Raw genomic sequence first — 27,674 nt, forward strand, 5'->3', positions numbered from 1 at the left:
CCAAACGACTTAATTCGGTAACATAAACAAATTTCAATACGTAAACAATTTAGTCGGGGGGGGGAACTGGACTCACTTATGTTAATTATCTACAAAACATAACAGATACTAATGTTAACTGGGCATTCCCTATCTGCTCTGGTGAATTATAAGTTTTTATGTGAAATTTCAGACACCTTTTTTCTCACCTCCGTCTCCTTGTTTGCAACAGATTCCGCACTCTGCTCTTCCTCATTAAAGATGCAGCCACCTGCTTGCAGTTATCCTCTGGAAAAGGACGAAGACACACCCGAGGAAGAGAGGCACCTGAAGGCGGAACTGGAACAACCTCAGTGCGGTCGGGAGAACAGCAACTCTGACGGCGTCCCCTGGAAGCTTCCAGCAACCGGGCCTCTGCTCTTCCTCATTAAAGATGCAGCCACCTGCTTGCAGTTATCCTCTGGAAAAGGACGAAGACACACCCGAGGAAGAGAGGCACCTGAAGGCGGAACTGGAACAACCTCAGTGTGGTCGGGAGAACAGCAACTCTGACGGCGTCCCCTGGAAGCTTCCAGCAACCGGGCCTCTTAGTGGCGTGGAGAAGACGGAGCCATCCTTCCCAGAGGTGCAGCGCCCAGACTGCGGGCCCTCTCCTCGACCCCCCCCTGGAAAGCCTGTCCAAGAAGCACTGTCAGAACCAGGGGAAACTTCTCCACTTTGACCGGCAAGCCCCGGGCCGCGTCTCCACCTCGCCCACACTGAGGAGGTTAAGGGGCCGCAGCTGCGAGAGTGTGCGCGGGCTGCGCACCGCACTGCGCATGCGCCGCCTCAGCCGGCGGCCTTTAAAGGGCCCGCCTGGGGGCAGCTGTTGGGAGACTTCTGGCTCCTCGCATTGCTTTTCCAGCGGGCTATTTGAAAGCCCAGAGGAGTCTTCGCACTCCCTGTGGCCCCTGAGACTCCACTCAAGATTGCCTCCGGACCCCGAAAGGGCACTCAACGCAGCCGACTCGTTTGAGCTCCAAATGGCGCCCAGTGATGAGCTTGCCCTTCCCGTGCCTCAGCCCCTCAACGAGGGGTCGCTTCCTCAGGCCTCCCTTCCACGGAGTGGAGGCCAGCCAGCACCCAGCCGCGCCCCACAGCTCCCCAGGCCTCAGGTAACACAGTTCTAAGCCTCCTGCCTCTCATTTGGTGGATGCAAAGCATAGTAGGTCTCGAGGTTGCCATATTGCCCGGTCGCGGGGTGGGGTGCTGTGTTGGGAGACGGCTGGGGGGACGCACAGTGTTTAGGACAGTTGGCTTTCAAGTAAAAGGGGTGCAGCAGTTTGAGGAAGGAGCGTGGAGGTCGAGCTCACTTTCTTCTTCAATATACTTGAAGGCACTTTAAGAAGGAACCCAGGCTAGAGATTGTCTGTCTGTCGTTAGATAGTAAAGGTGGCCCTCTTGCATATCCACGCTATGTGAAGACCACCTGGCGTGGCTGGTTTAAAAGGGCAGAAGGAGCAAACTACTTAAATTTCTAATGTTCTAACGTTCTCCCCCTGAAAAGAAAAATTCCAAAACATTTTAGCTAGGAAAGTTAATGACCTCTCCCTTCAAGATGTCTGCTTTGGAATTTTGGGTGGGTTTGAGCACGACTAAAACATGCATTTTTAAAATTTATTTCAGAGAGAAGAATTGCATCAGTCCAGGTATGTGTGTCCTTATTTTCTCTAGTGCTATGAAGTCTGTTGACTGTTTACTTTTATGTCTTTTACTTCTGTTCTGACATAGCAAACCTGATGGTGTATTAATCAGGGCAGTTTGTTTTACATCCCTCAAGTCACTCTTCATATTATGGGTGAGAGAGTCTTAATTTCAAGAGTCTCCTTTAAGCGCCCAGCCTTTTGCTGTGGCTTTTGGGGCAGGGTATAACAGCCACAGGTGAGCATGGTTTTCATTTTGAATTGTCAATGACTTGGTCCTGTGGCTTAATTAACATCCACCAGTAATAGGTTTTGTCAGGAAGAGAAAATGTAAAGGCCAGAAACATTCAACAACTTTTCAAAGAGAAATTCAGAGGACAAGGATAAAAGGAACAAGATGTGCTGTTTAAATCTAGGATGACCTTTAAAATGCCTGTTATGACAGACTGTGCTTTTATCTAGAATGCAGGTAGATTGTGTCACTTCAGAAACCAGCTCTGAACTTTCAGCTTGGTCCCCCAGCTGTGGCAGTGGATTTTCCATTTCTTTCAGGGATGAAGAGCTTCTGTGGCAGTAAGGGAAAGATTCAAGCCCAATTACATCCACCCAATTTGTAGGATTGGTGGGAAAGCCCTCAGTTCATTTGGAAAGTCATGGAGGAATCCTCAGGAAATTAGCTGTTGTTTTATTACTGGACCTCAAATCCTCAAGCAAGTTTGCTGTTCGTAGTAGGAAGGATGAGATCCATCTATGCAGTCTTTGTTTACTTTTAACCCTAGTTGACCTAAATGTCAGCTAAGGTAGAGGATATTTACAAAGCCATAGGCAAATACAAAGTATTGTGTTAGTATATCGGCTAGCTATTGCTACATAACAAACCACCCCAAACCTCAGTGGCTTAAAAGAACAACCAGGTATTGTTTCTTATAAATCTGTGTGTCCATTGAGGATCAGTTGATCTAGGCTGCGCTCAGCTAGGTAGTTCACTCCACATGTCCCTCATCCTTTTCATGGAACCAAATTTCTACACGGGGCATGTTCTTGTGGTGAGGGGAGAGGTTCAAGAGGATAAATGGAAACATGCAAGGCCTCTTGGACCCTGGGCTCTGTACCTTGTCTAATTCTACAGGCCAAAGCAAGTCACGTGGCTGAACTCAAGGGCAAAAAATTATGTGTCACCAGCAGTGGGAGAACATTTAAGTATTATATGGCAAAGTGTTTGGATGCAAGGGTTGGTGAAGAAAGGGTCCTTTAATGGAAATCTTCCACAGGTGTGAACCAGAATAAAGCTCTAAAATGACACCTAATTCAGATGTGTCAGAGAAAGTGAAAAAGAGAGTAGTGTCAGAAAAAGATGATGTTGTTTAGAGTCAGTCATGCAGAGTTTAATAGGGTGTTTAGGAATTTTGTTCTTTACCCTAAGAACAGTGTGAAACCACTGAATGGATTGGTATGATCATATGGTTACAGGGTAGACATGAGAGTTAGATGAGAGTGGATTCCAGCAGAATAATTAGAATGTTCAGGTATGAGAGGTTGGTAGGTTAGGCTCTGATGAAGGCAGTGGAGTTAGAAGGAAGTATCTCGGTTCAGGAGATACCATCACCTAGACTTTGTGAATAGTAGACCATCGGGGGAGAGGGGAAGGAAGTTGTCAAGAAGGACTTCTGAGCTTATGGCTTCCACTGTTAGGTGGCAAATGGTTCCATTCTCTGATCTAGGTAACCTTGGAAGGGAGAAGGGGATATGGGTAAGTGTGGTGTAAGTTTGAACATGTTGAATTTGAGGACCTATGGAACATCTGAGTGGATATTTTGAGTGGATAGTTGACTAGAGAAAGCATCGTGGATGGAGATATATATATATATGAGAGTCTTTGATCAAGGAATGCTTCCTAGAGCAGGTAAAGTCTGTCCAGCTTTGTGTGTAAGATGGAGTTAGCAGATATAAAGGCTAACTGATGGGACACACCAAGCCATTTACAAAAGATGACATGCAGGTAATTTTTATTGACCTGCAGAATCTTTGTGAGGCAATAACAGAAATAGTCTTAAAAGATGCAAAGGGAAAACTTGGTCAGAGGGCTTGAGGCCTTAAAAAGTTCTGTGAGGTTCAGCATGTCACAATCACATACTACAAAATAGTGGAAGGTTACAGAAAATCACAACAGGGAATCAGAGGGGAAGTAATTTAAACATCTTGGTATCTGGTAATGACCCTGAATTATTCAGTATTGTTTTTTTCAGGACTTAGTACAATACTTGGCATGTAGTAGGCAATGTTTATTGAATGAATAAATGAAAGGCTAAGTAACTATAAACAATATGTTTAATAAACATTCATGCATTACTGCTAAAAAGAAGTAATTTTGCATCAGCTGCAGACCACTCAATCTATACTTTTTTAATCAAAACTTCACCAGAAGCATGAATTTTTGGTAAACAGCTAACCGTCTTTGGCACAAAGATCCTCTGTCTGCCTGTCTTTTGCTCCCTCCCTTTCTCTCTCTCCTTCCTGTCACTACAGTCTTTTCAGCAGTCATTTGTTCAAAGGGCTTCTTCCTGTAGGTGGCTATTTCCCAGGCCTTGTAGTCAGATAATGTAAGGTAAAGGGCTCTGCACGAGGCCCTGATGTCCATTGAGGAGCTGGGGGACTCACCTCAAAAACTTATTTAAACTTTATTTAAAACATACTTAAACTTATTTAACTTAGGCCTTTAATATGCCTATGAGATGGTATAAACCAGGGGCTAGCAGACTATATAGCCTACGGCCCAAATTCGGCCCACTACCTGATTTTGTAAATAAAGTTGTGTTGGAACACAGCCACATCTATTCATTTAAATACTGTCCGTGGCTGCTTTCGCACTGCAACCACAGAATTGAGTAGCCACTACAGAGACCATATGGCTCACAAAGCCTAAAATATTTACTCTGTGGCACTTTATAGAGAAGGTTTGCTGACCCTGGTATGTTCAGTTAAGAAATGCTTGCCTCTGTGGCTGTCAGTCAATCACAGCAACTTTTTTTTTTCCTTGTAGCCCTTTTGCAAAATTTTTTCTTTTAATATAGTGTTTTAACACATGGCCTGACAATTGGGCAGGCTTATATAAATGAGAAGGGCCCAATCTCCTCTCATTTCTGAAATCAGCTCAGTGTTGACTTTGATTCCAGGTTTTTCTTTGTGGACTTTTTTTCTTATTGTTGTTCCCTCTGCCTATATATAACATTCCAGTGAATTAACACTCATTCTAAACTTTTTTCTCCTATCACCAAACTATGCCTCCTGGAAAACAGTCTGTACAATTCATTCTTACTAAAGTGTGAAGGACTTCAGGTGTAAGGCATATCTACACTCATCTTTCCAAGTAGAACAGTGTATTTATCCCTTTTGGGTTTCCCTACACCTCATAAATGCCTCCATCACAGTACCTAAAACACTGTATTGTATTTCTTTCACATCTGTCTCCTTTCAGAAACAAGATCTTCCTGAGGGCAGAGACCACTTATTTACCCTTCATCTCAGCAGCTATTACTCAGCTAGAGTCTGTCCCCAGAATACTTACTGAAGGAAAGGATGGGTGGAAGGATGACAGGCGGGCTACTTGGCTTACAGTTTACTTATCTGTCCCGGATGTATTTGAATTTTAACAGAGGACATGACTTGAATCCAAGCAGTGAAGCCATGTTAGTGGAATTTTAAACATCAGGAAGCGAGTGGGGGGATTTTGTGGGTAGGGACACCTTCCTGGCACCCCTTAAAATCGATAATCACAGAAAACTGCCTCACCTAACTTTTTAGTCAGCCCTGAAACTGAGAAAGGAAATGTACATACTATTACATCTATGAGAACAGACTAACCTTCCAGTGCTCAAAAGAAATAGGAAAGAAAACCTAAATATATCCAAAACATGAAAACAAAATGACAAGGAAGAGACCAGACAAAAACATTGAATGCCAGTAAAGCACTTCCCAAAGCCAGATTTATCTGGAGTTATCCTGGGGGGTTGGGGTGGGGGGTTGCAGTACGGCATGGTGTTAAGAATTACTGGAATCAAACTCCCTGGGTTTGAATTCTATCTCTACTTCTCTGGCAGCGTGACCTTGGGCAAGGCTGTGAACAACTCAAAACCTCAAAGTTTTCATCTGTGAAGTGGAGATGCAAATACAGTTGACCCTTCAGCAGCACAGGGGTTAGGGATGCTGACCCTCTGTGCAGTCAAAAATTTGCATATAACTTTACGTCTGCCTTCCTTATCTAAAGGTTCAGTAACCAGTGGATTCAACCAACCACGGATGGTGTAGTACTGTAGTATTTCATGAAAAAAAAATCTGCATATAAGTGGACCTCTTCAGTTCAAACCTGTGTTGTTCAAGGGTCAACAGTAGTACCCATCCAATAGGCTTTTGATATGATAAATAGTGTAACTTAAATGTTACCTTTTTTAAGAAACCATCATTCATTCATTCATTTAGCACTTCCTGTATGCAAGTCACTGACTTATTCTTTCTAAAATATTCTGACCCCAGAGTGAAATGATCGATCACAGGATGCTCATCTAATGTGTCTAAATGTTAGATTCAATACAATGTTAAATCCTCCCCAGACTTTTACCTAAAACCTGTTGTGCAGCTTGCACTGTCTGTAAACTCTTAAGTAACGCCATAGGGGAAGAAGGCCCTGTCTCAACTGTTGAGCTTAAAAGCTTATTAGAAAGTTACTAACTAATGATTAATAGATGGCATATTGGTTATTTTGTTTGCTTGCTTGCTTTATTTAAATCTCAGCCATCCACAGCATCATATTTTATTGTGTTGCTTTCTTTTTTCCTCCAATTGTATTGAGATATAATTGACATAGAACATTATATAAGTTTAAGGGGTACAGCATAATGATCTGAAATATGTATATATTGCAAAATGATCACCACAATAAGTTAACATCCATCACCACACATAGTTACAGTTTTTTCCCTTGTGATGAGATACATGAATACTGTTAATTAGTCGGAAGAGGAGCCTGCAGCCTCAGGGCATCAGGGAAGCCTTCTTGATCCAGGCATGGCTGGAGGCTAGAGTGGGAACCGGCAGCTTCCTTTCACATCAGGAACCATGTGTTATTCTTGCACTGGCATCAGCTCCCCCAGAATGTAAACTCCATGACAGCAGGAGTTGTGCCTGTTTTGTTCATTGCTGTATCCCTAGTGTCTAGAACACTACCCAGCACATAGTAGATGTTCAATGAAAGTTTAAGGAAGAAGAAAGGAAGTGCGTTTGTTGGTTAGTTAAGTTAGGTCAAGCCTCGTAGGGGAAATTGTATGATCCCTTTTTGGAAATTTTCTCCTCCAGCTATTTGTTTATCTCTCTCTAGCTCTTTTCAACCTCCCCCATCTTCCTAATCTGTTTTGTGTTCATCTCTTGAGTGTACATTGGGTTGCTGGCAATTTGTACAAGTATGGTTTGATCCCACTGGGTAGTATTTTGACCCTTGTCCAGAAAAGGTAGTAGCCTCAAAAGACGGCAAGAGTTCTAGAAAGTTACCAGTATCAGCAGCTACCCTGGTGCTCTGAACACGTGTGTGTTTAATAACCATTACTGATTGAGCCCAAAATGTCACAGCATGGTGTTTTCTCCATGCAGTTGGAACTGCAAAGACTGTCTCTGTTTCTGTGTTCAAACTGTGTCAGGAAGGGTTCCATTTGTTCACTCCACATTCATGAAGTGTCCGCTCTGTGCCAGACCTTGGACAGTAAGCTAGAGGCTCCCCATTCATTCTCCCTTCTCCGTTGGATTTTCAGCAAATGGAACATTTTGGTAGAAAATGGGAAATTATAATCAAAGGAAAGTTCCTAACAATCTTGTGAGACTCATAATGAAAAAATATTTCCCAGATTTAACCAAGAAAGCTACAGTTCCTTAAAGTGGCAGTCGAGTTGTCATTTCTCTGTTGATTATTTCTTAAAAGGGATTTTTTTTAAAAGATTGTTACTGATTCTTAATTGGCTCTTCCTGTATAATAAACTCAGTTATAAGCAAGCATTCCCATTTGCACTATATCTCTACCATAGGGTAGAACACTATGGTTCCTAAAATAGAACACCTACTTTTTCTAGTCACACAGTTACTGGAAAACTGCCTGCTGGAAAAGGTATATTTACCACGAATTTCACTATCAGACAAGGAATGAGGCCTGATAAGCTTGCCTGATTAAAAAAAACCTTTGGGTTATCTTACTATTGTCAGTCTACAACAGTGAAATTGAAAAAATATTAGAATAAAAAACTCAATTGTACTTTTTATTAAGGTAAAAAAAAAACCATTGGGCAACATTCACAGCAGAGGGGAAGGATTAGGCTGTGCCTTATCCAAACACTAGTACCTTCAATAAGATTTTTACTCCATTAAGACACATATCACTATAGGGCAGTTGCAAACCTCCCTCCCCATATTCTCTAATATCTTTGTTATTTTCCTTTAAAATTTGCACCTGGGAGTTAGAGCCAGTAGTCCTTGGCTTAAGCCGCCTGTACAGAAGGAATCTTTTTTTTTACTTGCAATTTTTTTTATTTTTTAATTTTATTGGAGTATGGTTGAGTTACAATATTTTGTTAGTTTCAGGTGTACAGCAAAGTGATTCAGTTATACATATATATATATTCATCCTTTTTCAGATTCTCTTCTCATATAGGTTATCACAGAATATAGAGTAGAGTTCCCTGTGCTATACAATAGGTTATTTATCTTATACATAGTGTGGTGGGTGTATGTTAAACCCAAGGAATCTGTTTTTAAAAAAAATGCAAGTGATATATTTGTCATATTTCTGAAGGAGGAGCTTTAATTATTCATCTTCATACATTTCTGCCAAGATAAAGGTCATCACATAATTACTGCCCCACCCACTGGCAGGGAAGAAAAGAGCTAAACCTAAACCCTTGATTCATAGATCATGAGGGATGAAAAGGGTCTCACTCAAAGTTGTTTTCCACATAAGGAAACTGAGGCCCTGGGAAGCGACATGCCACGGTCACACGTAATGAAGGTCAGAGTTGGGAATCACAATCCTAAGTCAGGTGCCCTTGCCATTCAATTGCATTGCCCCCTTCACTCACCTCCTGTGGCTGTCGTAATAAATTACCACTGGGGCTTCCCTGGTGGCGCAGTGGTTGAGAGTCCACCTGCCGATGCAGGGGACACGGGTTCGTGCCCCGGTCCGGGAAGATCCCACATGCCATGGAGCGGCTGGGCCCGTGAGCCATGGCCGCTGAGCCTGCGCGTCCAGAGCCTGTGCTCCGCAACAGGAGAGGCCACAACAGTGAGAGGCCCGTGTACCGCAAAAAAATAAATAAATAAATAAAATAAAATAAATTACCACTAACTGGTGGCTTAAAAACAACAGAAATTTATGCTCTGAGAATTCTGGGAGCCACAAGTCCAAAATCAAGGTGTCAGCAGAGCCACCCTCCCTCTCAAAGCTGTAGGGGAGGACCTTCTCTTGCTTCTTCATGCAGGTGTTCCTGGGCTATGGCTGAATTACTTTAATCTCTGCCTCTGTCTTCACATGGCCTTCTCTCCTTTTTGTGTCTCTTCTCTAAGTATCTCTTATAAGTACGCAGGTCATGGGATTTAGAGCCCACTCAGATAATCCAAAATAACCTCATCTCGAGATCTTTTATTTAATTACATCTGCAAAGACTCCTTTTACGAATAAGATCACATTCACAGGCTCCAGGAGTGAAGAGATGGACATATATTGGGGAGGGCGGGGGCAGGGATTTCCGTTCAACCCACAACACACCCTCTTTTATCTAAAGTAATAACTACCATTATATCAATTTTTAAAAACGCTTAGTGCTTTGAAATGGTTTGTAGTATCTTTTTCTCTCCTTCCATTTACAAGTCTTTTTGGAGTCAGACTTGGGTATTTGAATTGAATTCTTGCTCTGCTGTTCACTAACAATGAGACCTTAAGTGAGTTCCTGTCCTTCTGAGCTTCAGTTTCCTCAGCTCTATAATGAGAACAGTAATTTCCACTTCATAAGTACTTGTGAAAATCAATATAATAATGCATGTAAAGCTCTTAACAGAATTTCTAGTAAAAGCCCATGCTCAGGAAGTGCCAGCTGATTTTAAGTTAGAATAATATTCACCGTGACCAATCTGTTCTTTACAAAGTGTATGTATTTGAGATCTGCTGGGGGACACATTTCCCCCACCAGAAGCTTTTCTGGCAACAACACGTGAGCACAAGCTCATTCCTGAGTGTGATGCGTGAGTGTATGGCCTGCTCAGCTGAGGGAGGGGGGAGCATTCTCTGGATTCTCTAAATTGTTGCCGTCCCAGCCCACACCGTGGACCTTCAGATCTTCAGCAGAAGACAGAAAAAGGAGAAATCCTGGTACCAGAAAGGAGACAAGATTATTCCAGCAACCATGGGACTAGTCCCTTCAGATCTGACCGGCCTGGGGCAGCGCAGCTTAGGGTTAGTGAAAGTGTGGTTGCGTTTGGGTTTGTGGGGAGTGGGGTGGCTGGCAAGCCCGAGAGGGCTGCGAAGTCTGGGTCAGGCACCCAGTTAGTTATACAACCTCTTGGGTCCAGAATTTTGTCCTGAAACAAAGAATCAGAACAGCCAAGCATTGAACCAAAAGCAACAACAAAAAAAGTGTTTCTCATGGATATTTGTTTAGTGTACTTTTTCAAACAAAGGGTAGCAAGAAGCTATACTGTAGTTACACAGTGACAGTGGCCTGCCAGCCACACCCCAAACATTTTGCAGTTATTATCAGCTCATTCCTTAGTGTAATCTCCCTCTGAGGAAATTAGGTACCAAAAAATTCTCTTCCCCACCCTCTTCACACAGGATGCCATGACCCCATGCACATACCATTTTGTTTGGGGGAGGGAGATAAAAAGTCTGAATTTATTAGTGATTGCTTCCAGTGGATAATCAATCCAGAACTGGATACAGTGACCCTGTGTGCATGCCATGTCTTACGAGAAGCAGTCCTTTTAGAATAGCAAAAATAAAATACCAATTTGGAACCACCAACACCTCTCCCCTCAAGAGACTAAATGCAAAGTCATTCTGAATTCACTGCAACTGTTTGCATTAATATCACTCATCCAATGATGAGCAACCCTGGCTGACACAGGCATGGGATCCTGTGCAGAGTGCCCAGAAATCTAGTCGGCTGCCAGGCATGGGTGATGCACGGGCATGTTTTCTGTACCAATTCATGTCTCTTCATGTTAGTATGTGCAGATGTTCTTTCTTGTTGTTTTCCTAAGTCTCTGGTTATAACTGTAATTCTTGATATTTTTATTAACCAGTGCCCTCTTCTGATGAACATAAGAATGTCATCAGAGCTTCTGTTATGCCTTCCCAGGGGCATGCCCCCCTTTCCAGAGTGAGCATCACTGGGTTTTGAACACCAAGGCAACAAAGCCAAGGTCATGGCTCAAGCACTATGCAAGCTAGTTGTCTTCCCTATGCTCCATATGTGCACATGGAACTCCAAAACCTGCCCTATGTGCTCCCAAATGGATGCCTTATGTCAGAAGGCAGCCCAGACAAGGAAGAAATGGATAGGGGTAACTTAATCACCTTTAAAGTCTGTGGGGGAGACTCAGATTGCACTTTGTGTATTGTATATGCATATAATTATACAATTCTGATCCAGAATGGAAAAGCAAATTCATTTGAGGACTATCTGGATATCATCCTGTAGGTCAACATAGTTATTCATTCAACAAGCTTATTTGATTACCTATTCTATGTCAGGTTCTATACTTGGTGCTTAGACTCTATGATATATAAGACACAGCATGAGCCTTCAATGAAATCATTATAAAGAGGCAGGGTGGGAGTAGGGAGGGAGAGAATTGGCTCTCTCTGAGCAGATCAGAAAAGACTTCTGGAGGGATAGCATCTAAGTGGGAATTTAGAGATGAATATGAGTGTGTCAGGCTCAGTGGAGATAGGCAGGCAGATGGAAACTACCTGAGCCAAGGCATGGAGGCATGAAGTGCAGGGTGAGTTTAAAGAACAGTGAGTAGCTAGCTATTAGTGGAGTACACATTCTGCAGGAGATCACGTCAGGAAAGTAGAGCAATGGATGACTCAGTGTGTACAGGTTTGGTTATTATTCATTTACTGAACAAATATTTATTGAGCCCTTACTAAACACAGGGATTTAGACCAGGAGGTAGGAACTTAGGATAAAAGGAGAGGAGATAAGACATGAATCTGCAAAACTACCTTATAAAGTAAGGTACTTTCCTCGAGGGAGGACAACATCAGAAGAGTCTTTTATTCATTCGTGTTCATCAGTAACAATGGATTGAGTACTAAATGGGCACCCACAAACACAAATTATAAGACATGCTTCTTGCAAGGAAGGAGATAGCAGTCTAGTGGAATAAACAGACAAATAGAACATATTATACTATATTCAACAACCAACATAATCACATTTATTGACAGCTTACTAAATTCCAGACATGGATCTAAGCGCTTTATGTTGATCAGTTGATCCTCACACAGGAAGTAGATATGATTATTATCTACATTTCACAGATGGCAGTCAGGGCCAGAGAGGTTACTTGCTCAATCAAGGTCACACGGCTAAGATTAAAATCCGGGCAATTTGAGTCCACATTCTTAACCACTGCTCCAGAGAACTGTAGAAGCATGGAAGAGAAACATATAAACCAGCCTAGAGGAGGCCGGGGAAGACTAATTCTTCCACTCCACCATTAGTTATGTCGTCTCTGAGGTCTCCAGGGAATATAAAGATAGCTTATAGACTCATGCCAAATTCATAATAGTTATCAGATTGTGTACCATCTAGAGTTGAAGCTCAAAAGAGTAAACTTTTTTCCCAAAGTTTACCTAGCTTACATTTCTCATTCAAATTACTGTACTTTTCCCAATCCCCTCTATCCCCATAAACACCAAATCTCATTGTATGCTTCCAGGGTCTTTATCAAGAGAAGTATAAAGTTTACAGGGAAGCTTCTAATATTTCTTTTCAGGGGACTTCTTGGGGCTCCCAAGAAGAAGTTTATGTTATCTAATACCTTTTGCATAACACTGTGAAAATTCCTGGCTGGATTTGTATACTGTTAATTCATTTTGTATCAGTTCCAATGTCCTGTTTGCAAAATGAAGAAACTAGAATTGTATTTCTCATTCAAATTACTGTAACTTTTCCAACTCCCACCTAATTCAGGCCCCTCTAACCTCATAACCACCATGGACATCAGGTTGGCAAATAACAAGAAAGGGAGAGTTGTGAGAAGTTGTAACTTTAATGATTTTGTTACAAACCTCATCATAAATAGATGGTGAAAAAGTCAAATAAGAGTGCAGAATGCTGAAAGATGACATTCTTGGAGAAGGAAGTCCAGGATGAGGAGATCTGTGTCAGTTAAGACAGCATTTGTCTGCATGTAACAACCAAACTAGAACAACCTAAGCAAATAAAGAATGTTTCTCTTATAACATAACCAGAGCCCAGGCCAGGACAGATGTCAGCATCCTGCCAGGCTCCTTCTGTTTTCCTGTTCTGCTGTTATCTTTGCAAGATCACAGGTATACTTTCAGGTATCAAGCCGTATTCATGACAACAAGAAGGGCAAAGGGCAAAAGGTGAAAGAAGAACCTAGCCACCTCTGTCCCCTTTGAAAATTTTTTCCCAGAAGCCACACCCTGCAACTTCCATTTAAATCTTGTTGGCCAGATTGCTGCAGGGGAGTCGGGGCTTGTCAGTGCATTAACTCGGCACATGCCACCCCCAGCAAAGCAGGGTTTTGATAATAATAAAAGTGGAGAGCATGCATGCTGGCTGGGCAGCTAGCAGTGCCTGCAACATTACTCTAAAATTCTCCAATTAAAAAAAAAAAAGAAAGGCAAGTCAAAACAGATTTTAAAATGCCAGGAAATGCAGCTAATTGAATAAATCTGAGCCTGATTGTATCTAAGTAATTCCTGTAAAGTTACTTAGGTAATCCATGGCCCTAAATCTCATGGGATGAATAGGAGTTAGACAGGTTCAGAGAGGGCAGAGCATTCCCAGCTAAGTCACTGACGTGTGAAACATTTTGCGTGGGAAATTACAATCCATTCCCTGTTTCCAGAGAATAAATTGCAAAGTAAAGAATATTAGGAAGGTAACTGGGCCAGATTATGGAAGGCTTCTGTGGATGCTTTAAAAATGTGTTTATCGGAAGCCAGGAGGGGCTAAGTCAGACTTACAAAATTCCTTTGTATGTAAAGCAACCTATATGCTAAGCTATTTGTTGATGAAAAGAGAATTTAGAGGTTACATTGGTCAGTAAATAGAAGGAATTGCATCTCTTATTCTCAGAATAGACTAAAGGAATATCTGAACAGCTATTATGGGGAAGCTCTGAAAATCCTTACAATTCGATGCAATCATTCCTTACCCATTTTGTTCCTTAGTGATCACAGAGCAAATGCCCAGTGGCTTTGGAGCTACTCCCCACTGTGTCTGATGTCAAGCATTTATTTTCTGAACATCCAACAGACAGGAAGTTTCATGAAATAGGGTGGAAGAAAGGAGAAGGTAGATAGGCCTGTTTGCTAAGCTTTTCCAACAACAGTCCTCATTTTTCTCTAGGAAAAACAAAAGGGCTGCCTTTAAACAATCGGCCTCCAATATCTAGGGGTGTCGTGGCCATGGCCATGCCCATGCATCCTGTTCCCTCTGAGGCCATGTTCATAATTTGCAAAGACTCTTGTGTTTAAGGGCTTTCTCCTAGTGTCCTCCTGAGTCAGGACATATCCAGTATGTTTATGTTGACACTTCCAGGTGAGCTTTTCTGCTTTGGATTAGTCAAAATCATAAGCAGTCAGTAAGGCTCAAAAAGGTGTCAAACATGGGGCGGTGTGTGGGTCATCACAGCCCTCCATGCCTGGAGCCTGGAGTGGCCTCCTGCAAAAGCAGGCATTAATCAGGCTGCCAGCAGTCACTTCCGAGTGCCCACGCATGGGCATGTAAGCTGTAAGCTCTCTCCTTCCATCTCTTAAACACAGATTCTACGAGCACAGGAGGAGTTCTGTGGTGCTCAACTCATCTGGACTTGAGGTGTTCCCCAGGGACCTTCTGGTGTCAGATGGAGCTGCCAATTACGTGTGCCACCCGCTTCTGCTGCTGAATTCAGGTCCTGTCCATTCACCATACTTATATTACATACCTGCTATGGGATGGGTGTTATAATAAGCAAAGGGTATTTTCAGAATATTTAATGACTAATAGAACATGGGCACTGACACATTAGAACAGATGTCTCACCAATTAGGACGAGCATCAGCCATGAGTTACTGGAACCAGCTGAATACCGCTCTTGGTATTGGGCATTCCACTTACAGAGATGGATAAGGTATAGACCTTGCCTCAAAAGGTCCTCTTGTCAAATGATATACCCCGCATCTAGGACCTGGAACAGGTACACCAGTGACGGTCACCATCCTGGAGCAGAATGCCCTCTCTGGGCTGTTGGGCAGCGTCGCTGTCATTGCTGTAATGCCACCCCCCACCCTGTTCTGGCCTTCAACCTCACACTGGTATCTTCTAACCACGGTGGTACCGTGGGGAGGCAGCGGGCCCAGTGACAGCAGATTACTGTTAGAGCAGATTAGAGAGAGGCAGCCTTAGGGATAAATCTGCATTTTGAACTCAGTTGTGAAAGAAAAGAACAATTGTGGTGTTCAGGACACATTCCCATGATTCTGATGGTAGCCTTTGAGAGCCAAAAGGAGACTTCAAGATCATCATCCATCCTGGTAGTTTTTAAACTGGTTTTGTTCTTAGCAGAGTTCTTTTTACAAAAGAATCCTTACTTGGAAATCCAGTCTATAAAACAGATCCAGGTGGAGTTGTAGTGCTTGAAAATGGGGCAGGTCCCAAAGACTTACCTCCAAGGCATCCCTAGAAGCCCAGGATAGCCTGTGACAACACACATGGAAAATCACCAAGCTCTTTCCTCATTCACATATGTGCCAAGTGAGACACAGGAAGGAGAAGTGGCCTAGCCATGGTGCCAGCTGGTTTGTGTCAGAGGAATGGGATCGAGACTCCTGACTCCTAACCCTGTATACGCTCCACCAGTCTGCATCAACCACCCATTACACAGGCAGCTGTGAATAAAGCATAACTAACATATGTATAGCTCTTCACTCTTTCTAGAGCCCTTTCACATCTACTGTCCTATATGACACAACAATCCAAATGCCCAAATGAATGAACCAAGCGGGAATTAAGTGATCTACTCAAGGAAGGCCCCTAGAAATTAGAGCTAGTTCTAAGCACAGCTAACCTTAAGAGGTTAGTACATGTTCTGTGATGCTTTGCAAATGCTCTAAACTGGTTAAAAACTAAAGCAGTACTTCTCAAATACTGGTCCCAGACTAACAGCTTCAGCATTGCCTGGGAAATTCTGGGGTCCCATGCCATACCTTCTGAATTAGAAACTCTGGGGGTGGGGCCCAGCAGTATGTTTTTTAATAAGCCCCCCCAGGTGATTCTGATACCAGCTAAAGTTTGAGAACCAGCATGCTAAGGAACAAGGTCATAATTGCTGCATGCTGTTCTTTGTTAAGTTCTCTGCTAGGCATGTGTGCCTGGCATCACAGTAGATACCACGTAATAAAAGATACACAGCATTCTTCACCATATCCCTCCAAGCCCTCTTCTCCAGGAGATTAGAATAGAGTTCTCATGTCCCCATCATGGTCTAATGCAGTGCTCCTCAAGCTCTGATGTGCATATGAATCACCTAGAGATATTGTTGAAATATAGATTCTGATTCAGCAAAACTTAATATTTAATAAAGATAATAAAAGATTAGGGATTCAATAGAGACACAATTTAAATTTTCTTCTGAATACTTGTGAAGATTTCCCAAGGCCCTAAAATTACCCCTGAAGTTAGAAAAGCAGAGGAGAGAAATTTGCTAAGACAAGAGATCCCAATTATTGCAGTTCAAATTGTACATAATAATTTACCACCAGGCATTTGAAGCCTAAGAGAGGTGAAGCAGATTTGTCTCTGAGGGAGGTTCCACCTAATCTCCCCTTTACAAAGGTCAAAAAGGTGGTCAGAATGAGCAGGATAATCGGTTGGATTCCAGGGTTCCAATGAGAAAAGTCCCTCAAGCACACTGATTTTTAGTAAATGCTGCTCAGGTAATTGCTTTCATCTGATGGAAGTATTATGCAGTCTCCTGATAAACTGGTAGAAACAGAGATGAACCTTTAAAACATCCACTTTGTGTACTGAGTTATCGGAACATCTCACCAAAACCTAAGAGATGATTCCCACGTTTTTCTGGGTAGCATTAGAGATTGATGCAAATGACATAAAAATCAAGAACCCACAATCTAATCTCTTTACTTCCTGATCATCAAAAGAATGTGTTACTGAAAAATGACTTCCTTTTCAATTTAAAGCAACTCCTAAGGAATATGTGGATGGTGGCCAATAGAGGTAATAAGCCCCCAACCTAAAGATTGGTGACATGGGTTGATGTGCCCCTATTTCAGGAATCTACACTCAACCACACCTGGGGGTTATCAGGCCGATGCAGTCTCTGAGTCTCAAGTTTGGTCAGGCTATTGAAGTTGCATATGCTGGGGTGGTTTCCAGTATAAAAATTAAGTCCTTTCAGCCCTAAAGTCCTGTGACTCTGTCTTAAAAGAATACTCAACATTTTATTGCATTTTATAGATTTCTCCTTGAATGATGGGGGGGAAAGGAGGCTGAAACAGGACAATATCACCATAAGGTAGCAATAGTACACCAGCCTTTCAGTTGGAACATCGCTTCGTTTACTCATCTGCATAAATATAAATATTCATCCTGTGCATTCTCAAGAGAAGGAGAATTAAAGCAGGACAAATTCTGTTCGGCTCATTTGAAAAGCAGGTTTTGTAAAGCACTCCATTGATCTGTCAGTAGTTACTCAAAGTACTAATATATCTTCTTTAATTTCACCCACCAGAATCCAAAAAGCCAAGATGGCCTTTCTCCAAAAGAGGAGTGGTGAGTGTTGTGCATTGTCATTTTTGTTTTAATTAAGCCTCCAGTAGCCAGGAAAGTAAGAAATGGCTAAAGAGCCTCTTCATCCTACTTTATCTTTTCATGACAGCAGATGGCACATGAAGTTTAAATTGTATCATCACATTCATAGTAGTGGATATAGAACTTGCCAAATGATGCCGCTTTTTGCAGTGATACGGTGCTAATTGCCAGTGGTTAATGAGCTCTGCAAGAAAACAAAGCAATCCTAATATTGCAGTGCCTTACAGCTCCAAATTTATAACTTGACACAGTGTGGGAAACAGCTCACTCGATGAAGAAAACTTGCACAAGCGTATGCCCCAGTTTGCAGTCTGTGCCCAGTATACTGGGAACATTGAAAAATTAATGAGATATTACAGAAACAGATTCCACAAATACACTTCTATTTCTGGGAAAGCCAGTTGGGTTAGACCTAGCGGGTTTTCTTTAAATTCATTCTTGCACCCTCAATTATTGAAGACTTATAAATTGAAATCAGTAGTGCCTGATTCTTTCCTGCCTAGGTCAGGAGTTAGCCACAGTGAAGCCTTTCTTGCAAGCATGCTGGGGGCAGAGGGAAGGAGTGTTCCTCGCTTCTGGAGTGAGGAGGAAGGAGAAGGACTGACTGTGTTCTCCCCACAGTACCTACACACCACAGCCAGCAGCACCAGGAGGGCCTTATGAGTAGTTACTGCACTTCTTTCTGTTAAAAATCTGCCCACATGGCCTCTGCAGTTGGCCACCAATTATCGACATCTACCTTGGAGGTTCTGTGGATGCACACACATTGATACTTAACTACTGTAGCTAAATTAAAAGTCCTCTGAGGTTTCAATCCCAGCTGCTCCATGTACTGCCCTGTGACCTTGGCCAAGTGAATCCATGTCTCTCTCAGCTTCAAGTCCTTCGTGTAAAAAGTAGGTGGTAATAGTGGCAGCCTCTTAGGATGGTTGTGACAAGTGAGTCAAATAATGCGAGTGAAGCTCACCCCGGAGCTGGGCGCCTGAGACAGTCGTTACTGGCCATATTATTGTTAGTGTTGTTCATAACCAGGGCTTGGAAAACTGTGTGTTCCCATAATCAAGTATAGGAGTGACTTTCACATTATTTTTTCAAGGGTTAAAAAGTTGTGTGAGTGTCTTACTCCCCTTGGGCTGCTGTAAAATACCACAGACTGGGTGGCTGAAACAACCAGTATTAGTTCTCACATATCTGAAGGCTGGGAAGTCCAGGATCGGGGTGCCAGCATGGTCGGGTTTTGGTGAGAGCTCTTTTCCTGGCTTACCGATGGCCATCTTCTCTCTGCGTCCTCACGTGGTGTAGAGAGAGCTCTGGTGTCTCTTCCTCATCTTATAAGGGTACTAATCTCATTGTGAGGGCCCCACCCTCATGACCTCATCTACGTGTAATTACTTTCCAGTGGTTTCACCTCCAAATACCATTGTGGGGTTAGGGCTTTAACATACGGATTTTTTGGGGGGGAAAGAAACATTCAGTCCATAGGGACACAGTCTAAACATTACAAGTTTCAAATCATAAACTGTTAGTAAAACTATGATACCATTGTCACCAAGGCTGTTGCTTACCAATCTTTCTCATTTTGCCCCTCTTTAGGGACATGATTTGACTGTTTTCCTGGCAGGCCTGAGACAGGGCCTGTGGTGCAACCTCTCCTGGGATCCTTCCTTCCTTCCACCCTCCCTTCCTTCCTTCCTTATTTGATATCTTTATTGGAGTATAATTGCTTTACAATGTTGTGTTACTTTCTGCTGTACAACAGAGTAAATCAGCTATACATATATCCCCATATCCCCTCCTTCTTGTGTCTCCCTCCCACCCTCCCTATCCCACCCCTCTAGGTGGTCACAAAGCACCGAGCTAATCTCCCTGTGCTATGCAGCTGCTTCCCACTAGCTATCTATTATACATTTGGTAGTGTATATATGTCAGTGCTACTCTCTCACTTCATCCCATCTTCCCCCTCCCCGCTGCGTCCTCAAGTCTGTTCTCCATGTCTGCGTCTTTATTCCTGCCCTGCCACTAGGTTCATCAGTACCGTTTTTTTAGCTTCCATATATGTGCGTTAGCATCTGGTATTTGTTTTTCTCTTTCTGCCTTACTTCACTCCGTATGACAGACTCTAGGTCCATCCACCTCATTACAAATAACTCAGTTTCATTCCTTTTTATGGCTGAGTAATATTCCATTGTATATATGTGCCACATTCATCTGTTGATGGACACTTAGGTTGCATCCATGTCATGGCTATTGTAAATAGAGCTGCAATGAACATTTTGGTACATGACTGTTTTTGAATTATGTTTTTCTCAGAGTATATGCCCAGTAGTGGGATTGCTGGGTCGTATGGTAGTTCTGTTTTTAGTTTTTTAAGGAACCTCCATACTGTTCTCCATAGTGGCTGTATCAATTTACATTCCCACCAACAGTGCAGGAGGATTCCCTTTTCTCCACACCCTCTCCAGCATTTATTGTTTGTAGATTTTTGATGATGGCCATTCTAACTGGTGTGAGATGATATCTCATTGTAGTTTTGATTTGCATTTCTCTAATGATTAATGATGTTGAGCATCTTTACACATCTTTCATGTGTTTGTTGGTAATCTGTATATCTTCTTTGGAGGAATGTCTGTTTAGGTGTTCTGCCCATTTTTGTATTGGGTTGTTTGGTTTTTTTGATATTGAGCTGCATGAACTGCTTGTATATTTTTCCTTCCTCATTTAAATGAAAGCAGGGTCAGTTGTCAATCGGGTCTAGGGTCTCAGGAGAAGGGGCATCTCCCACCAGCTTGCCAATTCAAGGTCAACCACTACAGAATCCATATATTCTCATACTGTCAGCCCTCTGTGTCTGTACATTCTGCATCCTTGAATTCAACCAACTACAAATGAAAAATATTTGAAAAAAAATTCCAGAAATTTCCAAAAAGCAAAACTTGAATTTGCCATCCACCAGCAACAATTTACACAGAATTTACATTGCATTATGTATTACAAGTAATCTAGAGATGATTTAAACTGTATGGGAGGATGTGTGTGGATTATATGTAAATCCATTTTATAAACTGGACTTTAGCATCTGAGGATTTTGGTATCCGAAGAGGTCCTGGAACCAATCCCACTAGGATACTGAGGGACGACTGTATATCCATTTTACTCTAGTTCCGTGTCACCAGTGCCTACTACAAATTTCCATTCCACACGTCTCTTAGTTATTAAATTTGAGGCCCCAGAGTTAACCTTGGCTTCTTTTCTTTATCCTCCCTATCCTCTCAGATACCCTTCACATCTTCTCATTGCGTCTCCTAGCCAATGCCACCATAGTGGAAGCAGCACAGGTTCCAACAAAGGGTCTGTAACTCTAATGAGTTAATGTTTCCTCCAAGAGGACTGTCCCCTCCCTTCTCACTAGCATATCCACCAAGCACTTTGGCCAGGAGGTCATTCAGACCCTTGGAAAGCCACGGTGATTGTCCTTCAAGACAGAGGGCTGGCGCCCCCTTTCCCACAGCTCCAGTGCCTCTTCCATTGCCTCAGCTTCTTTCTTTTCCAACTGGCTGCTGATTTTTAATTTCCACAACATGCAGTCACTGTGGTTTCAGACATCAACAAAAGGCATACGTCCCAACTGCTGTGTAGGTCCCCAACCAGCTCCAGGATTCCTTTGCTACTGTGAAGCCTATTAGTCTCTAGTAAGTTTCTTCTTTCAGTGCCATAGCCCTAGCAGAGAAGTCAGCCACAGCCCTTTAGCACTTTCTGAACCGATTGCGGGGTCTCCTTTCAGACACACAGGGAGCTGTCTCCCCACAACGGATAAGCTGTGCCTTCTCTGGCTCCTTAACCTAAAGTCAGAAAATGTCCACCAAACTGCTTAGATCCACACCAGCGTCATGTGCCCTGAGGCAGTAGAACAAGTTGAAAAATGATTTGTGCTAAATATTCATTTGAAATGCAGCCAAGTTGACTTTAGAAAGCCTCACACTTCGTTATTTGATAGCTTCTTCCTGGTTTAGTTGGTAAAATGAGCTCTTTAAGCAGGTAATTCATGACATTGCACCAGGATATTGAATGAGTCAGAAAAAATTGAAAGGTCACGATAAAGTTTAGAAGCAAGTTACAAAAGGATGTATAAATATGACACCATTAAAAATTAATTGTAAATACAATCAGAAAAAGGTTTTCAGTAGTTACCCCGAGGGGAGGAAGGGGCGGTGGAGATTACAGCTAACTTTGTGTAACTTTTTTTCTTTGTGGTTTGGTTTCTCAGATTTTCTCTAATAACCATATATTACCTTTGTAACACAATTTTTTTTTTTTTCTTGCGGTAGGCGGGCCTCTCACTGTTGTGGCCTCTCCCGTTGCGGAGCACAGGCTCCGGACGCGCAGGCTCAGCAGCCATGGCTCACGGGCCCAGCCGCTCCACGGCATGCAGGATCCTCCCGGACAGGGGCATGAACCCGCGTCCCCTGCATCGGCAGGCGGACTCTCAACCACTGTGCCACCAGGGAAGCCCTGTAATCCAATTTTTTAACTAATATTATTTAAAATAAAAATTATAACAAAAATGAATCAGAGGTTCCATCCTAAGGAAACTAGAGTTTCTAGCATATCCTGGTATTCTCCAGCTGTGAATTATCGTGTTAAGAAGTTGCTTTAACGCTCTGGGCTTTATTTAGTCATCTACTAAGTGAGGGGTTGAACTAAGACATCCGAGACCCCTTCTCATGGTAAACTTCTATGATCCAACATTTGGAAAAGTTAGAATATGAGGACTCCAGGACCACAAGATATGTGCTAGACTGAAATCCATCTATTTGCTATAGGAGTGTTCTGAGCTCTGTCTTTTTTTCTTTTTCCTATTAGTAAAATGAGAGATTTGCATCAGACATCCTCACCAGCCTCTGTCCTCCATGTCTGACATTCTGAGGTCCTGTGGGTCAGACTGTGGCTCAGAAATGGTGTCTCACCTGTTAGTGACTCATAGACAAAATGTGCAGTCTGTTCTCATGCATGTTGGACAATGAACCAAAGATGCCGAGGCTGCCAAAGGTGTGTTGTTAAAAGATTGAAAATCCTGTTTCTAACAATCTTTAAGGAGGGCAAAGACAAACACAAGCACATATCTGCCTCTCCTCTTTGAAGGTTACAGACTTCAGGGACTATGGGTTCCACAGACTGAAGGTATCTCATGCATTGTTTTCTGTGTGGCATAGCTTTTTTTGTTGTTTCAGCCATTATTTTAAGTTGTCAGATTATTGGCTTGTTCATAATAACAGCAAAGTGCAAGAGAGAAGCCCAGACCTGGGCAGACCGAGGTCTGCTCTCTCTAAAGCAGGGGTCACCAACCCTACCAGTCCGAGGCCTGTTAGGAATTGGGCCACGCAGCAGGCGGTGAGCAGCGGGCGAGCGAGCAAAGCTTCATCTGCCGCTCCCCATCGCTCGCATTACCTCCTGAACCATCCCCCCGCCCCGCCCTCTGTGGAAAAATTGTCTGCCACGAAATCGGTCCCTGGTGCCAGAAAGGTTGGGGACCGCTGCTGTAAAGCACACTGAAATCTCAGGAAAGTCATTTCACCTTAAGTAAGGTAATGGACGTGAGACCACTTTGTAGACCATGAAGCCCTGTACAAATGTTAATAGTTGTTACAACCATTCCCCTCTGGGCCTTAGTTTCCTCATTTACAAAACAAGTTGGTTTTGATAAGACAATTTCTGAAGGTCTCTTAAAAGCTTTGTCTCTTATTTCATGATTCTTCAGTAATTAATTTCAACAAGTTTTACCAGTGGAACCTGGATCAGACTTCCCAGTTCCGGGTTTGGGGTTCTTTTGGTGGGTTTTTTTTTTTTTTTTTTTTGCAAAAAACTGAAAAGGACTTATAAAATTCACAAGCATAGTTCAAAACATCAATTTGAATTCGTTTTCATTTTAAACTAAAAATAGCATGTCCATCCCATGCGTGGGAGGAATTGATACCCCAAAGCCATGCAGAGAGAACTGTGGTTTAGATAACTCTACCCAGAGGGATGTCTGGGGCTTTCAGTGAGAAATCATGATTTGGGGGATTGCTTGTTCCTGCTGTACTGCAAGTCAGAGGAAGGGTGAACAGGTCAACCCATCGAAATGTTTTGTTCTCTCTTTTCTCCCACATACAGGATAAGACCTGGAATGAAGTCGTGGAAACACATCAAAAACTTCCTACTAATCAATTAGACTTGAGAAAGCAGCAAGAGGCTGTGTGGGAACTCTTCACGAGTGAATGCACTTATTTCTTGGACCATTTATTAGTTCTTAAGATGGTAATGCTGGCTTTACTTTTTGTAGTAGATGGAAAACACTGCTTCTTTAGGGACTTGTTTCTCTCTTCCATGCTGAAGGAAGGAAGGAAGTATGGGGTGGGCTCCCCTCTTTCAGAGGATCTTAAGGAAATTTTGTTTATTTTTGGTTATCTGCAACTTGGTTTCTCTTCATTCTTTTCTTAAACATAGCCTCTTAGGATTGGGTGAGATCTTCCAGCTCCCCATGTGATGTCTGAATCTCTTCTGCCTGATTCTCACCCTGTGCTTACATACTCCTCAAGTCAGGGAGCTCACAGCCACCCTCAAGGCGACCATCCCACCTTCGTTCAGCTTCCTCTTTTGGCTCTTATACTCCCTTATGAACAGTGCCAGGCAAATGCTTTTTATCAGCTACAGAGCCACAGATTTTCAGGGCAACCATCCACGTGTAACGTGGGGGTGGGTGGGGAGGGATGGATTATACGGTGTGTTCACGATGTCTGTCATGTAAATGGTGCTCCTGAGGTTGTGCAGTGCAGTAGCCCTGATCTGGGGAGGCTCTGAGCAGAGAATTCCTTATAGAAGAACCACAGGGCAAAGGATAGGAAGGGAGCAAATGCCTTCTAAGACCACAGAGGAGGATGGGCCACATTGCTCCAAAGGTTGCCTCTGCCCATAAGCATTTTTGAATCCTGGCTGCTCCCTTACACAGGAAAAGGCACTGTGTTGGGAGACACGAGTTCAAGTCCTGGATCTGCCTCTGACTTGCCATGTGAACTTAGGAAAGTCTAGTCCTCCATTCCATAAAACACAAGTTGGCGCATGCTTTCTGTAAATGTCCAGATAGTAAATATTTTAGGCTTTGCCAGCCATGTGGTCTTTATTGCAACTACTCAACTCCTCCATTGCAGTGCAGAAGAAGCCATAGATAATTTGTAAAGAAATGTGTGTGGCTGTATTACAGTTACACCTTATTCACACAAATGGGTAGCAGACCTGATTTATCCCACAGGCTGTCGTTTGACAATTCCTGTTCTAAGCTATAAAAGAGAGATGACAGTACTGTCTCTGACTGTCTAATAACATCTGATCATTGAGATGATCAGATTAGTTTCCTTTGAAATCTATCAAGTGCTAGACAGATGTTCTTTTCTGTAAGTAATATTTATTGTGACAGTCATACTGCTAAGTACTTTAGCAAAATGTAAACCACAAAGACACTCAGAAAGTTAAAACTTAGAGACTGTATCAGGATACAGAAAACTAGCTTAAGTAAGGATCTTATTGACCCATGTGACTGTAAAGTCCAGAGTTGAGACAGAATTCAAGGTTGGTTTGATCAAGGGGATCAAAAGCAAGGACAAAATTTCTTTTCGTCCCTCATCCCTGCCTTCCACAATATCAGTGTCATCCTGTGTGTGGCTTCTGTTGTAGTCACAGAGTGACTGCTGTCCTTGAGGCCACGGAGAGAGTGAGAAATAGAAGGGAGAGAGAGAGAATCTCAGCGCACTCATAGCCAAAGTCTTGATTGTCATTCTGATTGGACTGGCTTAAGTCACATGCCCACTTCTGAGCCAGCTACCCGGATAAGGAAGGAAAGTGCTCATTGGCTTAAGATGATCACATTCAAGGTATGAGGAAGAGTAGATGCTGAGGTGAAAACTGGGATGATATTAGGGAAGGGGGGGCACTGAATCTGAGTGGTACCCAATAGATGTTCACTGCAGAGCACTCACCCTGTGAGCTCTGCTACCTCCCTTGCCCTAATAGACAGTACAGAACTTTCCATCCCACTATAAGCTACATAAGCTTTTTAAACTAGCATTTTTCTGCTTAAAAGAAAGCCAATTTGAGTTTATTTTCAAATGCCCCAGTGTATTTAAAGTATATAAGTACCTCTCTTTACACAATCAATATGAATTTCCCAAAGTTACTTGTAAATTGGAACTTTGTAACTCAAATAATAAAATAAATTCACTGAAAGACTCAATGTTTTCCTTAAATGGCAAAAATTTCTATAAAGAAAATAATCTTATAGCACAAAGATGGTTTTTTCTAAATTTTCCCAATTTATCTGAACTAATGATTTCTGTTTCTTACAATTACATGCTTTAAATGCTTGGATATTGACAGATTTCCAGACAACTGATGCTTCCTGGACTGGGGGAAACTCTGAGCCAGTGGTTCTCAAAGTGTGGTCCCTGGACCAGTAGCATCAGAATCACTTGGGAGCTTGTTAGAAACCCATATTCTCAGACCCCATCAGAGACCTACTGAATCAGAAAGACTTGGGGTAGGTCCCGCTAACCTCCAGTTTAACAAGGCCTCTAGATGATTCTGATGCAAGTTCAAGAACCATTTACTGCATTAATTAAGAAATATGGAAATGGGAATTGGAGAACGCTGGTGGTCTGAAGTCCAGTCTTTTCACACCTATAGTTCTTGAAATATTTGGTCCCTTTGAATGCTTCATCATATTTATACAAAGTATTCCTGTTTCAATAAATTGATCTCTCTTTAGTTTATAGAATGAGAGGCAGGTATTCTGTGAGGATCGACTTGCTGTAGTTTTTCTCTTGTAGGAAAACATCAAATCAAGTAATGACATAAAGCCTCTCTCAGTGTTTTCATTAATATTTAATGGCTTTATCCACATCTAAACATCTTACCAGTTATCAGGTATTAACTCATTAGTTCTCTATTTTTAATTTCCTGAAAGTAAAGGACATTTGGGTCTTTCACAGAGAAAGGAATAAATAAGAACTCAGTATGAATGTTGTTTTGGTCTCACGTGCTGTTGGCAAGAAGAGAACCTTGGCGATTTCTTTGGCACTGGGAGCAGAGAAAGCCCATCTGAACAGATTATGTTCAACAGGAGTGTTGTTAGGGCTCACAAAGCAGCAGCAGCTTCACACAGAAGAGCACCTCTCCCGTGTGTTCTGTGGGGGCTTAAATGTCATCATTCGTGTTTAGCACACCTCTTAACGATTGAAAATACTGATCTCCAAGTTGTTTTGTAAAATTATACTCGGGAGGTTTATGTTTAATGTTCTTGCAAAGGGCAAATATCAAAATTGAAAAACAAAGTAATGTGCTTTTTTTTTTTTTTTTAAGATCTTCATGAATACATTAAAATACCTACAGACTCATGACTATCTCCTGGATGTGGATTTATGGAGACTTTTTGCAAACCTGGAGGAGTTAAGTCAGGTGAGCCAAAGTAGGAAGATTCCAGTAGCCATGTGTTAAAATTCACCAGAGGATGATGAAAATTCATGCTTAGTCTATTCTTCTGGCTTGTATTCCATATTGGAACATGGAATATGGTTTCTTCCATATTTCATCCCCATTCAATCTTATGGTCGGGAGTTCAGGTTAATAAGGAAACCTACACATCCATTGGTATCTTTCCAATAGATGGCAGTTATTAGTTAGCCTTTAGTAACATTTTAAAAAATTCTTCCATGGCTCTTTAAGAAAGTAAACATAGGGCTCACTTCAGCAGGACATGTACTAAAATTGGAGCGATAAAAGGATTAGCATGGTTCCTATGCAAGGATGACACAAAAATTTGGTCAATGTTCCATATTTCCTCTAGAATACAAGCTCTGAACACCTTCTAGAATATGCTCAGGAA

General features: G+C 42.3%; 1 protein-coding gene and 1 non-coding gene across 2 annotated transcripts in view; both read left to right on the top strand.

Moving 5' to 3' along the window:
- The first annotated feature begins 412 nt into the window (after positions 1 to 412).
- Positions 413 to 27,674, top strand: part of PLEKHG7 (pleckstrin homology and RhoGEF domain containing G7) — an 82,582-nt gene continuing 55,320 nt past the window's right edge. Inside the window, 10 exon segments of the mRNA XM_067698710.1 lie at positions 413 to 637; positions 639 to 778; positions 845 to 1,133; positions 1,645 to 1,667; positions 14,719 to 14,846; positions 17,685 to 17,725; positions 22,860 to 22,881; positions 22,884 to 22,942; positions 23,915 to 24,058; positions 27,152 to 27,247. Coding sequence (XP_067554811.1) covers positions 413 to 637; positions 639 to 778; positions 845 to 1,133; positions 1,645 to 1,667; positions 14,719 to 14,846; positions 17,685 to 17,725; positions 22,860 to 22,881; positions 22,884 to 22,942; positions 23,915 to 24,058; positions 27,152 to 27,247 — 1,167 coding nt within the window.
- Positions 27,529 to 27,630, top strand: LOC137203035 (U6 spliceosomal RNA). Its single transcript, XR_010932868.1, has one exon. It is a non-coding gene; the product is annotated as a U6 spliceosomal RNA (small nuclear RNA).

Source organism: Pseudorca crassidens, chromosome 11, assembly GCF_039906515.1.
Source record: "Pseudorca crassidens isolate mPseCra1 chromosome 11, mPseCra1.hap1, whole genome shotgun sequence".
Taxonomy (NCBI): domain Eukaryota; kingdom Metazoa; phylum Chordata; class Mammalia; order Artiodactyla; family Delphinidae; genus Pseudorca; species Pseudorca crassidens.